This window comes from Saimiri boliviensis, chromosome 9 (assembly GCF_048565385.1).
Source record: "Saimiri boliviensis isolate mSaiBol1 chromosome 9, mSaiBol1.pri, whole genome shotgun sequence".
Taxonomy (NCBI): Eukaryota; Metazoa; Chordata; class Mammalia; order Primates; family Cebidae; genus Saimiri; species Saimiri boliviensis.
The window spans coordinates 22,779,738-22,797,835 of NC_133457.1; the positions used below are offsets into that span (position 1 = coordinate 22,779,738).

The 18,098-nt window shown below is 40.5% G+C and overlaps 1 protein-coding gene across 24 annotated transcripts in view; it reads left to right on the plus strand.

Moving 5' to 3' along the window:
* SCHIP1 (schwannomin interacting protein 1) overlaps positions 1-18,098 on the plus strand; it is a 767,830-nt gene that overhangs the window by 708,952 nt on the left and 40,780 nt on the right. Inside the window, exon 1 of one of the 24 annotated variants that reach the window (XM_074405579.1) lies at positions 766-1,283. The exons of 20 other annotated variants lie outside the window; for them this stretch is intronic. In XM_074405579.1, the coding sequence (XP_074261680.1) occupies positions 1,254-1,283 (30 nt within the window). In that variant the 5' untranslated portion in view covers positions 766-1,253. Of the gene's footprint in view, positions 1-765; positions 1,284-4,099; positions 13,978-18,098 lie in introns of those variants that run through there. 3 more of the 24 variants (XM_010335731.3, XM_074405578.1, XM_010335730.3) reach the window with 3 other exon arrangements.

Consider the following 18,098-nt stretch of genomic DNA (forward strand, 5'->3'; position numbering starts at 1 on the left):
TGTTATTAAGAAACAACAAAACTAATTGCCTGTAGCAACTGAGAAATATAGATAAGCACATTTTATTTAACTTTTTCCCCTTAATTTTCTCATTACGTTAGCTTGAAGAATTTACAATCCAGTTTTTTCTTTTTATATATCCTCAAGTCCGAAAGTGACCCTGAAGCCACTGAGAAATTGGCCCCTCATTTTTTTCCCAGAAACATGTATTGTCTGACTTGTATTTCCTTTGATTATTGTCTGCAAGTCCAGTTACTCTCTTTCAGAAAGGGTGGGTCTGTCCCAAGAATTCTGTGTGCTACGTTGGGGGTGTCCATATTTTCAAGTCACAGCACTGGGTAATAATGTATGTACAAAGACTTACAGTAAAAAAAAATAAATAAATAACTTGCAATTAAGAGTTTAGATTTCATGCAATAAATTATAGTGACTTTAGTATTTTAATAAGCTCACGCCCTAAAAAAATTATAACAGCAATTATTCCGTCTTATTTCTGTTTGACTTAAAAATAGCTAAGAGCCAAAAATAAGTGGGGAATTTAAAGAATTACAAAATAATCCTTTTAAAGAGTAAAGACCTTCCTTTTGGTTATGAAGTTGACAAACACTTGAAAAACTCAACATAGAAAAACATCCTTTCATTGTCGGTAATCAGAATAGATTGTTCTCCCTTTAGCGTGTTAAAAGTTCCAAAATTATCTTTAAGGCTTTTTTTTTTTTTTTTTTTAAATAAGCACCAGCCAAGCAGCATTAGCAGGCAGGAAGGATGATGCCTGAGGTTAGAAATGTTCAACTGCAACATTGATTTGTGTCTGTCTCTCTCCCTCTCCCTCGCTGGCCTTTTTCTCGTTAATGAGGACTAGAATGTTTCCACATCAGTTAACTGCCTTCATAAAGCACCAGAAGGTCACACCAGCTCCAGACTGATCCTTTTCTTTGTGCCTATAATATAATTGGCTGATTGTGCGGGTGATGAGCGCCCCCTCCCCCAGCCCGGTCCCAGCTCCATGTTCCTAAGCCTGCCTCACTGGTTTCGGAGGACTGGAGAGCAGCTCGGCTAGCTAGCTGCGCGCTTCCCGGCACAGGCAGTGCCACTGCGCAGGTTGATCAGCGAAACAGCATCCATTTTAATCTGCGGGGAGCCCCTGTCTTAACAGGGCGTTCTCTCCGCCCGCCGGTGGATGCTCCGCGCCTGCCCTCCGAAGCCTCGCTCATCAGTCCTGCGTTGGGGTCTGCGCCCTAGGATGCACTGAGATGGTACATCAGGAGAACTGCTCGTATCAGGTAAAATTTAAAGCCTGATTCTGAGGCCGGCATCCTTTGGGAGAGGAGGCCTTCCTCTTCCAAAGCAGCAGGTTGCCTCTTTCCGGATATTCAAGGGATTTTTGCCATCCTCTGCGCCTGGCCTTCATCACATAGAGTATCTGAATTGTAATTAGGTTTTCTGGGGAGTAATGGGGCAGAAAACACTGCTTCCTTGGCTTTTAAAGCATTTGTGAAATTCACGGAGGTAGTCTGTGCTTTGCATATTTTGTATGTCTGCAAATAAGAGGAATTGCTTTGGACTGTAATTTGAATTTAAGGGATTTCAGAGGAAAATCTATTTGAAATCTCACATAGATAATATTGAAAAATGCAATTTTTGCTCGTCGCATAGGATGTGATTATGTAAATAGAAAGTCATGATTGATAATCTTAGACGTTTTCAAAAATCAGCCAGTATGCACTTGATGTTTAAAGTTGTGCTTGTGTGTCTTTCTGAACTTATTTTTACTAGTATGCTGTTTTAAATGATTGGTAAATAAGCATTGAAGTATCAACATGCATCAAAAACTCCAAATAGAAAAATCTTAGAAATACATATTCATTTGTATGCTAATTTGCTCCTGGAGTTATGAATTAAACACTTAGACAATTTCAAAAGATTAGCTCTAGAGTGTTTAGTAAGTCCTTGGTTGGACTCGGACTGTTGAGGCAACATTGAAAGTATCTTTGTTATAAACAGACAGCAAGAATGTTCTCAGAGAGATTGCTCTTTGCAGCAGCAGGCATGGCTGGTCCAAGTCCTGGAGAGTTAATATTGGGATATTTCTCAACTGACTGAGTTTAGGATCTCTGAGAGACCAGTTCTCTAACTTAACAATGCCTCTTCCTTGTGTGAGGTAGGTTACCTGAGACAAGCAAGTGTTTCTCATAAGGTCAGATTTCACAGTGGTAAGTATGTGCAGGCAAAATAGTACATTTCACAAGACTCAAGGCAGTGGTTTCTCAGCAAAGTAAAGTGTGCCTATAAAATGTATTTATATACTTTGTCTTGCTTAATAACTAGAAATTTGTACTTACAGGCTTATTTTATAGTATTTTCATTTTATGGTACATTTAGGGCCGTAGATCCTAAAAATTGAGCATCATGCATCACAGTACTTCTTTCCATGAGAAAGCGGTCAGAGATGCTGAGAAAACAATCAACATGTCACTTACACACTTAATACAGAACTTGAGGGTAGGGGATGTCAAGTATCTACAGAAAGCCTCATCTACGAATGGCATGGCTCCAGGTGATTGAATTACTATAATAATTAAAACAACTTTCTCTTTTCAAAGAAGCTATTTATTTTTGAAGGGTAAGCTACTATAAGATTATTCCCTATGTCATTTCGTTAGGTTGAATATGAAAGCGTTTTTTTGTAGGTTGAAAATTGGTCAAATATTTTACAGCAATTTCATCTGGAGAGAAGGGATTATGTTAGCATTCTGCTTCTTCCAAAGGAACATAAATTGGTTTTATTTTATATGAGCTGCAATATATAACGGTGTCATTGTGTGTTTAATAGTTTTGAAGTATTTATTGCTTATTTCCACAATAAAATTAAGTGTATTGGTTGGGCAATAACGGTCAATAGATTCTGCATCTTCATGGGATTTTATAGTAGAACTGCCTTCATGCATATGTTCTTTTGAAGTACTCTCTCTTTATACATAGATCAGCAAAAACAGAAACATTAACCTTGAAGCCAAATCTTAATCCTACTTAGAAACCTTCGTTTTAGAACCCAGCTGGCACCGCATGCAATTGGATTCAGAAAAGGTGCTTTTTTTTCCTAAGTCCTTAGCTTGATGTTTGCAGTCACTGATGATATCTGTAATTGAATGGCTTTCAGAAACTCCCCCCAACCATTTTACAAGGACTTATTTTTTTTAAGGATGATATTGCAGTGCTTAAAAGCAAATTTCTTAGGTTAGCACCTTTAGTCAGTTGATAGAATTCATTTGAAACATTGATTTCTTTTCTCCCATAAATGATGTATACCAAGATTTCTTAATGGATAGTCCATGAATGGGACTTCAGGGCTCTTCCCCTGAAAATTGCGTGTGCATTTTGGTGCTTTTCTACAGATGCACATCGTTGTGGTGGTTGTTATTGTCATCATAATTACAGCAATAATAGTCTTCTATCTGCTCTACCTACCCCGCCCTTGCCCACACCTCATAGTCTGTTTTCAACACAGTTTCCAAAATGAGCTTTTAAAACTGAGGACAGATCATGTCCCATATCTCAAAAATTTTAGATTATCACCCTGCTCAGAGTAAAAATCCCAGTACCTCACAGGGCTTTATATCAGCTCATCCCTGCTTCCTCTTGGACTCCTCTCCTGCATTCTTGGTTTCCTCATTACCTTCTCACCATGCTGGGCTGGCGCCGCACCTGCTATTGCTTCTGCCTGGCATGCACCCCACCTCCCTTACACCACCCCCAACCCCCCGCACCATGTAGGGTTGCCAGATTTAGCAAATAACTTACAGCATTTGGGACATGCTTGTACTAAAATATTGTTCACTATTTATCTGAAACTCACATTCAACCAGGCATCTTATATTTTACATCTTATGTATATTTACCTTATATTGTCACCTCTACCCCCATTCATCACTCTCACTTTCTGCAAGTCCTTGCTCAAATATCACTTCTAGGTGAGCCATCTCTGGATGTAATCTGTAAACTTCCAGCTCTCCAGTTCTATTCCAATTTTTTTTTTTTTTTTTTTTTTGAGACTGAGTCATTCTGTCGCCCAGGCTACAGTGCAGTGGCACAATCTTGGCTCACTGCAACCTCCCTCTGTTGAGTTCATGCAATTCTCCTACCTTAGCCTCCCGAGTAGCTGGGATTGAAGGTGCCCACCACTAAGTCCAGCTAATTTTTGCATTTTTAGTAGAGACAGTGTTTCACCACATTGGCCAGGATGGTCTCGAACCCTTGACCTCAGGTAATCTGCCCACCTCAGCCTCCCAAAGTACTGGGATTACAAGTGTTAGCCACTGCACCAGGCCTATCCCAATATTTCTATCATGCTTCTCTAATTTATTTTTATACTTATCATTTATCACCATTCATTGTAATACATATTTTACTTAATTGTCTATTTTCTGGCTCCCTCACTGTCTCACTTCATGAGGGCAGGGATTTTATCTTTGTTCTGTTTGCTTTCCCAGTGCTTAGAATAAGATGGATATGTCTACTGTTTGTAAAATTGACTAGCAAAAAAGGCATGTAAACGTTCTATGACACTGTGGTTTCTTCTGTTATGACTTTCAGGCCTACTCCTTCCCCTCCTCCCACCATTAACCTGTACTGTTTTCATTGTGTGTGGGCTGGCTGTCTATCCCCTTGTTTCTTGTTGGTTTTCTCATCTGTGAAATGGAGACTTTCCCATTTGACATCCTGGAATGAAAATGGCCAGATCCCCTGCCAGAGGCTGCCTTTCTGCATAAACAAGTCAGTTATCATGAATTAAGAGCCACCTTCTTCTGAGCACATCAGGGGTTCTGTGAGGATTGTTCAGTGGCCCAGGGAAACCATGTCTCATTTCATTACCCAGTTGCATCCTGCTAATATGTAGAAATACAATGAATTCTTATATATTGCTTTTCTAAATGGATGATTGTTATGAAAAAGAGTTTCCCTGCCACCAAGAGCACGAACATCCATTGTAAGCAAGGGTTTTTATGCACTGTTCTTTGAACCTCTTAAGCCAAGGAGGAATAAACAGAGGAATTCTCATACAGAAATTTTCATGGTTGTTTTCTTTTGTTTTTAAAGGTGCTCACAACATTGTCATCTTCATATACTTTTCTTCCTCACAGGGTTTATGTTAGCAAAGGGGTTATGAGGCATGTGTTGTCATTTTTGGTCATAGCCCTGTTAAAAGATAGAGCTATCGACCTCCATTTTCCAGTCTTGGGAGGAAGCCAGTCTCTTCAGGAAAGAAACTTGCCCACAGCTTCAGGCCTGGCAGCCTTCAAACGGCCACATTTTTCTAAATAGATTTTGATAGACAACTTAGAAATATTGTAAACTTGAAAGCACAAGTTTAGGTCGAAGGGTTCATTTCGCTTAAAAGCTCTTAAATATTTTTTCTCTTTTTCCTGCAGTGGGGTTTTGGGATAAGTGTGTATATAAAAACAGTGATATGTTTTCATACCTTTTTTGCCATTGCTTAAATTACCTTATGACCACCCCAGATATAGATTACACCCTTACGTTCTCAGCTACTGTGGGAATGGAGACTTGAAGAAGAAAAATTAAAATAGTATGTGAATAAGTCTCATCTTTTTCTTCCCTTGGGAGCATAAAGAGTCCCTTCTTCAAACACTTACTAGATCATGAGAAGATGGTCAGAAATCTTTAATGCTTCCCTGCATTCCTTAGGATAAATTTCAGACTACTTTGCATGGCATTCAAGGCCCGACATTCGTTTCTGAACCCTGGGGAGAAGCACTTCTCGCTGCAGACCCTTTACTCCTGCCTTCACACTGCCACCAGTTCTTTGCTGCATTGCCTCAGGCTGAGACATCTCCTACCACACACCACCTGCTCCCACCCACTGCGGCGAATGCAGCTTTCAAGGCTCAAATGCCACCTCCTTCAGGAAACTTTTCCCACTTATCTCTCAGTCCAGATTTCTCCTGCTCAGTACACTTTGTTTTTACTTCTCTTAGCACCTATTTACAGCTGTTTACATAGAGGTCTGTTTCCTCCATTAGACCTCAAGCTTCTTTTTCTTTTTTTTTTTTTTTTTTTTGAGATGGAGTGTTGCTCCATTGCCCAGGTTAGCATGCAGTGGTGTAATCTCAGCTCACCGCAATCTCCACCTCCTCGGTTCTAGCTATTCTCCTACCTCAGCCTCCCAAGTAGCTGGGATTTCAGGTGCCGCTACCATGCCCAGCTAATATTTTTTGTATTTTTAGTAGAGATGGGTTTTTGCCATGTTGGCCAAGCTAGTCTCAAACTCCTGGCCTCAGATTATCCTCTCACCTCAGCCTCCCAAAGTGCTGGGATTACAGCCATGAGCCACCGTGCTTGGCCGACAACAGGCTTCTTGAAGACAAGAAGCCTTCTTTTAATTTTCATAAGTCTCTGCCTTATACATAGAGTATGTGTTCAATAAATGTTTGTTGGTTCGAATTGCACTTTCTGCAATTGTTGCTGTTCTAAGTCCCTAGGATCAGGGTTTCCCATTGAAACCCCAGAGATAAACTCAGGTCTATACACTGTAATAAGGAGTTGGTGAAGCTGACCTCAGAAGTCCCACGTACCTGGCTTCTCAGCCTCTTCGCCAGTTGCCAGCACTTTAAACATTCTATGTGCCAGAATGGGGGGTGCAGTGCAAGGCACAAAATAAATGAATGAATGGGATGCACAGACATTCCAGCCTTCCCGGAAACAATGCATTAAGAAAATACTTCCATGCCTACTTCTTCATCCAGAGAATTTTCTCAAGATGAACTTCATGGCCTATTCCCAAGTGCTTTGCAAGTACTCATCTCAAAGCTGCCTTTCTTACTATGATGAGTTTTGCAAAGTTTAAATACATCCATCTGCCTTATAAAGGGATAATTTTACTGCTTCATGAAACAGTAAAGTTTTCTGTGGCCAAATGTTTCGGCCCAATTGAGGAATCATACCCAGAAAATAAAATAAAAGACATCCTATGTTGCTCTTAAATGATAAAACTAAGGAGTATATCAGTTTAACTAGCACATCAAGATATTCTTAAAATTCTTGCTGGAGAAAGTAGTAAATAGCCTTTTATGCCCAGATTCTAGTGGATCGTTTAATGGTTAACAAAGGAAAGCAAATATATTCTATCCCTATTGACACCAGGATAGGTGAGGACTAGTCTGTCAATCCCTTCTTCCTGTGATTGAGAAAACAGGGTATCAAATTTGAGTTCAAGATTCCACCCAATTTAAGCCTGGTTTCATCCACAGCAGGGAAAAAGATACTAGAATGGAAAAGGGATTTTCAAAGCATTTTAGTGCTGCATTTGATGGAGGCTTTTAAATGCAATTTCAATGAGACAATTTTCTGTTTTAGTCTATAGATTTTTTTTTTGATGGGGAAATTTTTTTCTATAGTTAATAGTGCTGAAGAGTACTTGGTCATCATTGTTTTGCCTGTTTAAAGTATAATTATGTTCTTCTTTGTAGAGCAATAGTTACATTTTTCAAAGAGGTAGTGACCTTTGAAATTAAGAAAATAATGTTGGATATAAAGTCATATGCATTTTTTTTAGCTCAGATGTCTGAAAATCTAATTTATATGCTTTACCACAAAAGGAGCACAATGATGAGAGCCTCACATGGAAAAAAAAAAATCAGCAGGGCTTTATTATGGGCCTGATCTGAAATAGAAATTCAGTACAAACACATCGTTTCTATTTAAAGTAGCACTTGGGGCCTCAAACTTCATGATTCAGGCTTAGAGTGATTTTAAGAAGTAACTATGTAAAACATATTTTAAGCCAAAGGTCTAGTATTTATTCTTGGAAAGGAAGGTGGTGATGGGGGATGGGAAGGAAATGGAGCATGGAAATTTTCTCTATGGAAAATATCACACTGCATTGATGCTTGTTTGAAAGTAGAGATTCCCCCATTCATGCACGTACATACACACAAATATATAAAATCTTGGGTAACTAATCAGAATTTCACATGCCGAAGCTCAACATTAATAGAACCATATCCCATTGAAGTCATATCCCATTATTTATTTATATTCTCTATACCAAGGAAAAGTTTGAAATCTTGATATACTTAGTATTCCCCTGTGCACTATATAGAAGAATCATAAGCTACCAAACTTCCTGAAATAGAAAGTAATTTGACGAAACTGCTTGAATTCAAAAGAAAACAACCATCAGAGAGGCTTAAGTGACAATCAGTGTAGGAAAGCCATTAATGGGGAAAGAACACACAGAGAAACATAATGAGGACATTAAAATTGGTTCCACTTGGAAGCTGTACCGTGGTCATCAGAGTGGACATAGTTGAGTTTCTCATGCTCAGTTTTAGTTGGGCAGAAAGATTTACAGCTATGGCCTATGGTCTTTTAGATGTGAGAAAATGTGTGACAATCTGTCTACTCCCAACACTGCCACCTCCCCACCCCACATTCCTAATACCATTATTTTAGTTTTAAAAAAAATCTATACAGCAAAGTCCTTTAAATGGCCTGCAAATTTTCATTCCTTTTCTGGCTATCAGAATACCTTAAATTAGATGCATATCAAATTTAGGTGAACTTTGCTCAGAGGAAAAAAATTATTTGAAAAGAGATTATAAATCTAGTATATAGAATGCGGATGTTAAGACCAAGGAGAAGGCAATGGGAGATGAAGGGTTAATCAGGATGAAATCAAGTTTCCGTGTATGAACAGGAAAATCTTTTGACAGTGTATAGGTGATCTCTCAGTAATGTGGTCAGTGTTCTCAGAGTCAATAATTTCCACCAGTGGCTGATAATGATCATTTAAAAGCATTAACTCACGTAAACAGTGTGCCTTGCAATTCAGATCATGGCTCAACAGGAAACTGAAGCTCTTCGTGCTAGTCCTTGAAAATCGGAGCAGGGAGTGGGAAGAGGCCCTTTCAACCTCAGGGATTCTAAGTGACTGTGAGTAGGTGTTCTAAGGGAGAGCACTACTATCTGGGCCCATCTTATGCATGGACAGTTTATTCTAGAGCAGGGAGCAGCAGAGGAGACAATCCCCATAGAAGGAGAAGAGTGACTGACTGTCTCCCCACTTGCACAGCTACTGCCAAACCATCAGGCATTACATTCAGCGCAAGTCTCTGCCAAGATGATGTTTGGTTTTGTGTTTTCCATTCCTGTCTTCATTTGAACCACATGAAAGTGAAATTAATTGTAGTGTTGATCCCAAGCATGTAGTCAAGGTCTTGCCACCCTGCCTGGAAATGTGGTTTAAAATAGAGGGATAATGGCTTATAATGATTTTTTTTTTTTCAAGTTCTAGAGCAGCCCTTCTGCAATTTAAGGTGTATTCAGAAATTCTAGGGATCTCTTTTTTTTTCAAATGCAATTTTTGATTCAGTAGTTCTGGAGTGGAACTGAAGAGTTTGCATTTCTAGAAAGCTCCCAGTGCTGTTGATGCTCTGGTTGGAGAATACACTTTGAGTATCAAAACTCTGGAAAGTTTCACAGATCAGCAATGCTACACATAAAAGGAAACTCTATTTTAATCTGGCACAAGCTATTCTGAAAAGGGTGGCACAACTCCATCTGGAAAGGGTTCGGACCATGAGCCTGTCTACGCGTGCTGAACTTCTTTAGGGAAGATGCACCATGATGTCACCACCACTGAGAACTGCCCTCAACCTCTTGCATCCATGTTTCAGGAGCAGATGTTCCATCACTTGTCTCTGTATAGTACTTACTAGAGAATCACTTATGACAGAAAAGGAGTTAGCAGGTAGAGGAGTGGAACGGTCTTTTAGTCAGCTAAAATCAAACTAAAAAGATATTAGTAATTAGGCTTATTGTTTTACGTATTTTACTGAGTCTTGCAAGCTCCAGATTTTTACAATTTCATCCATGTTAGCGATTGATTATAGGTTGCTAAGTGGACTAGGATACTAACCCAAATAAGAATGCAATTCATGTAGCAGCTGAACCCCAAGTGGAGTGGACTGAGGTCTGGAAATCAGTACAGTCATGGAGCCAGGAGCAGAATACTGCTTTGCTGCTACTGTGAAAGAGCCATTTTTACGGTCCTTAGAGCTTTTCAAACTCCGTTCTGCAGATGAGTGGGATCTGCAGGGTCCTGGGGCATTTTTTCCCACAGAGCTGTCCTGAGAGGCTGTGCTGGGGCTGGGATAATGGGAGAATAGAGCATCCAGGTGGGGCGTGGTAGCCCTCCTCTTTCAATCAAAGCAGAGCTTTTTTTCCTTTTGAACATATGTGGGTTCCACAGAAGATTTCAGTTGAAAAGCACTATTAATGTTTCCTATTGTGGACACATTTAGAGGAAACATTTGAAGCAGTGCATTTATTTTTCCTCTGTTCACGTACTTAGTCAACAGCTCTTCATTGTGCATTTACCGTGTGCAAGGCAATGTTCTAGATGCTATGTGGTAAACAAGATGAATAAACACAAATCCCTGTTCCCTTAGAAAAGAGCCTGAAACCACAGTCACCGTTGGAAAGAAGCAACAGTGGTGCTAAAAACACCATGGTAAACTGGAAAGGAAAATTCATCCTGTAGCGTGCTAGGTCCTGACATCAGTGAAGTGGCTTCCGTTTCATTTATTGATGCCTCATCAGGAAGAGATATGCAACAATACATGCTGGGTGTTCCAGATTATGATTTAGAAAATATTGATTCAGCTCATGATATTGTTATACAGAGAGCTGTGTTAGTCCACTCTTACACTGCTGTAAAGAAGTACCTGGTTGGGCATGATGACTCACACCTGTAATTCCAGCACTTTGGGAGGCCGAGGTGGGTGAATCACCTGAGGTCAGGAGTTTGAGACCAGCCTGGCCAACGTGGTGAAGCCCCGTTTCTACTAACAGTACAAAAATTAGCCAGGTGTGGTGGCAGGTGCCTGTAATCCCAGCTACTTGAGAAGCTGAGGCAGGAGAATCACTTGAACCTGGGAGGGAGAGGTTGCAGTGAGCCGAGATTGTGTCACTGCACTCCAGGGTGGGTGACAGAGCGAGACTCCAACTCAAAAAAAAAGAAACACCTGAGACTGGGTAATCTTTTTTCTTTTTTATTTCTTTTGGTATAACTCAAGAGACTGAGTAATTTATAAATAAAAGAGGTCTAATAAATTGGCTCATGGTTCTGCTAGCATGCGGGGTTGTGGGAGTCTCAGGAAACTTACAATCATGGCAGAAGGGAAAGCAGGCAAATCTCCACATGGCCAGAGCAGAAAGAAGGGAAAGCAGGGGAGGTGCTACACACTTTTAAACAACCAGATCTCATGAGAGCTCTATCACCAGAGCAGTACAAGGCGGATGGTGCTAAACCATTAGAAACCACCCCCATGAGCCAGTCACCTCCCACCAGGCTCCACCTCCAACACTGGTAATTACAATTGAACATGAGATTTTGGTGGGGACACAGATCCAAACCACACATCAGGAGCTCTGCTAGATTTGTCTGTGTTGAACTCTAATCTTTAACAGCTACATTTGGATGGGCAGGGTGCTTTGCACCTGTAATCTCAATACTTTGGGAGGCTGAGATGGGAGGATCACCTGGGCCCAGGACTGAACACTAGCCTGGGCAACATAGTGAGATCTTGTCTCTATGAAAAATTTTTAAAAATTATCCAGGCATAGTGGTGCAAAACCTATAGTCCCAGCTACTCGGAAAGCTGAGGTGGGAGGATCACTTGAGCCTGGGAGGTCAAGGTAGCAGTGAGCCATGATCATGCCACTGTACTCTAGCCTGGGCAACAGAGCAAGACCCTTTCTCAATAAATCAGTAAAAGCTATGCTTGATTATTTTATTGGGCACAATTATTTCTCACAGAGGCAGCCAGTGTGGGTTGGTCTGACACACCCATTTACAGTGTGGGACACAGAGGCAGAGAGCCCGCGTTCATCTTCCATAACCTCACTGAACTCTTTCATTTTGCTATAAAATGCAACTGATAGTAATATCTACTCCTGAAGATTATTGAGAGGATTAAAGTCATATGTAGGAGGCACATAGAAAGTGTCTACCATAGCAACCCCTCCTTCAATAAAGGGTAGCTATTGTTATGTTAATATATGCCATTTAAGAAGATGCATGCTTCCTTCATTTTTATTAAACTCCTTTGGCAGGATTTAACATACACAGAGTTCTCCAAACTAAAGCATACTTTGACCCCAAAGCCTTAGCCTTGGTGAATTCTCCTGTGTTTGGGGCACCTGCACTGGACACTGGGGGCAGCCGTCTGTGGCCAGCATTGCCACAGCCCCAGGAAGCATTCTGGGCTGCCTGCATGCAGACAGTGGAACCCTCCATCTGGAGTGAGGGTCCTGGGGTTTGGAGGAGAGTAAGACAAGGGCAATCTCCTCCAGGGAAAAGCCCAGCCCAAATGCAAATGTGGTTCATGAGAGAAAACTTGTTATAAATTGCATCTGACAAACATGCAATTTATTCTTTTGGGAACTGAGGTGGGGCAATGAGAATGGAGTAAAGGGAGGATTTCACTTTGGCTCAGACTATAGAGGAAAGTATTTGTTTTATAGAAGTAGGGCTATTATAAACTATCTTGAGACACCTTTATGCCACAAGTCTTCTACAAATTGAATTTAAAAAAAAATTATGGAGAGAAATAAGTAGACACTGAAGGTGAGCATGTCAGCAGAGGTTCAGATGCCAGAAGGTTATCTTGAATGGCCTTTTGGCTTTTAGAACTGTTCTTAACAGTGTTGTGGCTGCACAAGAATCTATACTGGAAAATTTATTGGCTAATATACTTGATGCTTTCTATCTAAGTATGTCAGTGTAAGATGGTATTGCTAAATGAAGGCTTGCCCTTTGAATTCTTTTCTGGCCTATTTCTCCTCCAAACAGTAACTTTATGTTTTGGAAATAAATAGTGTGCATAATTTTTAGTTTATGACTGTAGCAAGCTGATCCTGATGAGCGTGTTTGTGTGTGCACTTCTGCTTGCCTGCCTCTTGTACCAAAACATCCTCCAGCTGTGGGCCTTTTCCCTCTCTTTAGTAAAGTCTGTAAACAAAACCAGAAGCCATGGGAAAAGGGTAAAGAGAGCAGCAGAAAAGAGCATTTGCTTTTGTGAAAAAGCCCGCCACTGGTTGAATTTTAAAGAAAAGTTGATGGATCTTTTTCTGTTGTTCTATGTTAATAGAACAAAGCCCTGCGCCTAGGGCAGAAGGGTCCTTCCCTGTGTGGGAAGTGAATTTCAGTCTCCTCCTGGAGCTCCTACCAGATGAGACTTTTACATTTGATTTTAAGAAATGATCAGTTTAGCGGGAAGAAAAGCAAACATCTGTCTTACAGGTCAGCTTTTAAATTAAATTATACAGTTTTCGTTTTGTCATGGGATACCCGGCTTTTAACTCAGTAGTGAAGTCGCCTAGGCTGGAAGTTTTCACATCTATTTTTATCCCACACAATCTACCCTTGGTTCAGATTGCTAGTTTCCTCACAGAGCTCCAGTCCACACTCAGCCCTGAACGGGGGCGGGGGGAGTTGAATCAGCTGGCTGAAGCTGAGCGCCTCTTTTCCTTTCTTGGGAACAGGAAAGGTGCTGTGGAGAGGAATCGGGCCGGGGTCATTCAGGGGAAGGTGACAGCAGATGGTGAGGGCCGGAGTCAGCAAGCCAAGTGTCAGGGGCAGAGTGAGGCTCAGAGAACAGCAGCTGCCTGGTGCCAGAGCAAGGAAAGGCCAGGGAGGCTGGGCGGGGCAGTGTCTGTGGGACAGAGGGGGCCAAGAACACCCACAGCCGGGCACAGCCTCTTAGCCAGCTCTCCATGTCAGCATGAGCAGTAAGCAGAGAACTGGGCAATTGGCACATCAGCCTATCAGAATTCATGGGAGGTTATTTCTTAAGTGAAATTCTAAAGAGTTAAAGGATGAATTTGGACAGTGATGGAATGGATGACATCATCAGTCAAGAATCCTCATTGGATATGGAGGGGAATTATAAAAAGGTAAGGGGGGAGAGCTCTTTTGTTTATAAACAATCGGACCATTTTTCTAACTGGAAGAAAGATCACCCTTGAGGAGTGGCCAAATTCCACGCTCAGTGGCTATTGCCATAATATAGTCAGGAAAAGCTAAATGCACAGAATCAAATGCATTAAGCTAGGATAGTTCTTTTTGCTTTTCTCAGCTTATATTCATTAATAATGTTACAGCAGTAACTAAAACACACATGTTGTTATTCTGAAGTTGAAAAAATTCCATTACGCATTTAATTGCTAGGCAGGCTTTTTATATGAAGGAGTTTTAAAAAAAATTATTGACATATGTTGACAGTTCACTAGCAAAAAATAATTACTAGAATGTTTAACCTATTTTTCCTATTTTTTGTTTGACATTTTTGACAGTGAAAAATATAAAGTTTTAGTTACCATGTTTGGAGTTTTTAAAAGTTGATATAGTATCTGTTCATCTTTTGCCTGCCTTTTTTTGAAAGTCAGTAAATATATTTTGAGAATGTTTTATTTGGTAATGTTCTGGTAATAACAGGCCCAAGTAAAAATAGCTTTAGTTATATGGGTGATGTCATGAAATTAAACTACAAGTATATGCTTATCTGTCTGCAGAAGCCTAAAACACACACTATCTCCTTCCCTCTTCATTATTTGCCGTAAGTCAAGTGTAGTTCACAACACGGCATAATATGAAAAATAAAAGCCCTTCCATCATGAGCCTGGAAATGAGCCCTTCCATCATGAGGCTCTTTACCTCAGAGGCAAATATCAGTTAATACAGCCTGCTAGAACAGTAAAACTTGCTACTTAATTTTTAATTTGATTAAATACATCGCTACCTTTTTTTCCCTGGAGAGAGATATAGAAAGAAGCTTCTGTCATGATATATCCTTATGCATAGTAATGTAAAATATGATAGGTTACATCTTATATACGTATTTATGTGTGTATGAGTGTGGGGGCTGTTTTAAGTATATACTGTACTTCTTAACGCAGTTCACAACAGCTTATGTTCTTTTTCCACAAGCTGAAACTTAAATGTGTAAAAGAGATTTCAATGACCTGCTATGTTGCCCTCTGTATTTTTCACCCCTTGTGATCCCCGAGACAAGAATGAGGCACCCAAGGTGATAGTTCGCTGAGTCCCATAACCCTAACACTTCTCATAACCCTAACACTGTCCGCTTCTGCCAGAAGCAGTGTGCAAAAGATGCCTGGGACACTCTGCCATAAGAGTCAGATTGCTTATCCAACTCTGCAGAGCAAATGTAGCTATCTCATACTTCTGCTATTTTCAGTGTCAAAGAACTGGTCATGGTTTCCTTTGTCAAACCATTTCTCAGATAGAAAAGTACAGGTCAGTTTGCACTTAGGAAAAATGAAAGACATACCATTACTAATGCATTAACAATGAAGTCATGATCACTGTAGTTTTATCCTACTTAGAAACGGAGAGAGAACCCAGATGCCTGGAATAAGTAGTGATAGGCCAGCAACCTGAGACAGGACTGATTAAAGCTACAGACATGTAAGGCTCAAGGAGCTTTAAAACATCAACAACAACAAAACAGAATTGCACTGTGCAACCCATTATCTAACCAAGGCGGTAGAATGCTGCATATGATTTCAGTATCTGATAGGTTAGTACAAAAAACTGCAAGATGAAACTTCTAGATGTGTGGCATGCTTAGAGATCAGTTCATTGTGTTCTGGACCTTAAAGATGAGAGTCATTCTCTTGTCATTCCAGCCTTTTAAATACCTTTCTCAGGCAAAGTGCTTTCAATTTTTATGTGTATCAGGCTTATTATGAAGACTTCATTATAATTTTCCTTCTTTTTTAAACCCACTCTTTGTAATTTTACTATGAACTTCTAGTGAAACAAGATAATGTATGATTTTTAAAAAATATGAGGAATAAGAAAATAGTTACCTAGTATAAAAATGACTTTCCGTAATTAGAGTCTTCCTTTTCTAATTTTTTCTCTATTTTTGCTGTTTGTCAGCTAAGTAGAAAATTAAATTAGATGTCATAAACTGGGGATCTGCAGGCTTTTTTTACTTTGCATTCATCAGTAAGATGATTTTGAGTTCGTGCCTGTAATATACATACATTTTATTCAGAAATAGCACCCACCATATTTATATTCATACACAATATACATTTGTTTACACAGTATACATGTTTTATATACAATAAAACATATGCACAAATAAATATTTTAAAGAATAAAACGTTTAAAATATAAATATAAGTAAAAGTTGTAACTTTTTAAATCTCCTGTGATACTTTCACCCTATCTTGTGGTCAACTGTCAAAAACAATTAAAAAAAATTGGAATACCTCTGCTTAGGTACCATAGAATTCCCTGAACCAATTGCACTAATAAATACCACATGTGTATAGGGATTATTTTACAGGGTTGTTTTAAAGCCAGACAAACAGCCTTCGGGGGGAAAGGTCACTTTCTGATGACTAAAATTAGTTTCCACCAAGGCAAAGGAAGAAAAAGATTATGCATCTGTTGCTTTTCCGTGGGGAAGGTTCTGATGGTAAGAAAGATGTTTCATTAAGGGCCTCTGGTTTATTCAATAGTGACAGTAAAACTGCACTCAACAGAAAACAGATCTTAGTTTTTAAGAAGAAAAGTGTAGACCTTAGCAGAATCCGAGGTATATACTTCAGCCCATTATTTCCCTGCCCTGCTTTGAGCGACTTCTGATCCCCTGATATAAAGAACCACAGAGCTGATTGTCTTTAGGACCAACATGGTCCACAGCATCCGAGTCAGTGTTCTGATTCATTTCACCATCACTTACCAAGAGCCCTCTCATGTTCCTGGCACTATGCATGGTGCTAGGATCCCCGAAGGGGGAATTGAGCTTTCCCTCCAGGAGCTTACAGTCCCATTGTGGGAGGTACGTAAAGGAACAAAAACTACACGGATCTGCAATAGCCAGTGTGGGCTTCTAAACTGTGCAGCCATTTAGATCTTCCCCTGCCCCAGGAACGTGTACCTTAAGCATGGAATTGTACATGTGTACATTCTTGGGTCAGGGAAAGATCTAAATGACACTAACAGAGAGAGAGAAAAGGAAATCGGGAAAATTTAATATAGAATATGGCAGAAGGCCGGCTCCAACTTTGTCCCAGAGCAGAGAAAACGCAGGGAAGCTGGCTTTGCCTTCTCTTCCTAGGCTACTGTGCACAGAATCATGGAGCTGACAGCAGGGCAGTGAGTGGGCCCAGGGCTGGGCCAGCCGCTCAGCTCGCTTTGTTCCTCAGGGGTGCCATCTCTAGTGTTGTGCATCCAATTATGGTGAAAGATTAGGGAGGACCCTGTGAAAAAATTAAAAGCCTGGAAGGAACAATATTTAAAGTGAAGCCACAGCTGCGCCTCATGTTTTTTTTAAAAGGTGAATGGCAATGACTGCTTGAGATAAACTGCAATAAACAGGAACACAGAATGCCAGCTGCCATTCCAGACAAGCGCTCTGCCCTCCCCATACAATTACTGAGGAAAAGCAGCCGTCGACCTCCATTAACCCTCACATCTTCCTGCCTGTGAGGGCTGAATACGCTTGAAGAACCATGTTAAGTTACCGAAGCCCGGGACCTAGCCCCACCTCAGCCACCTGGGGAAAATCTCTTCTGCTTTCTGGGCCAGGGTCTCCTTTTCTTAAAAGGAAGGAATTAGCCTGGTTGATCTTAGATGTTATAAATATAAAGCTTCCTGGCTCCTGGTTCAGGTTTCTTATCATATCACCCCACTGGCACACCTCGGTTAGCCAGCGTGGTCAGGGAATGGGTTGTTTCAAGTAACTAGAACTTCCAGTTAAATGCAAGTGTATTAAATGTATTCTGGTTCTCACACACACATGCGCACACATATGCACACCCACGCCCCTTTCCATGTCATGGTCATCTTCTGCAGCACTCCCTACTTTGTCTCTTTTCCTCCTCCTTCTTTTTTTTATTATTATTTTTATTTTTATTTTGAGACGGAGTCTCCTGGAGTGCAGTGATGAAATCTTGGCTCACTGCAACCTCCACCTCCTGTTTTAAGGATTCTCGTGCCTTAGCCTCCCGAGTAGCTGGGACTACAGGTGCGTGCC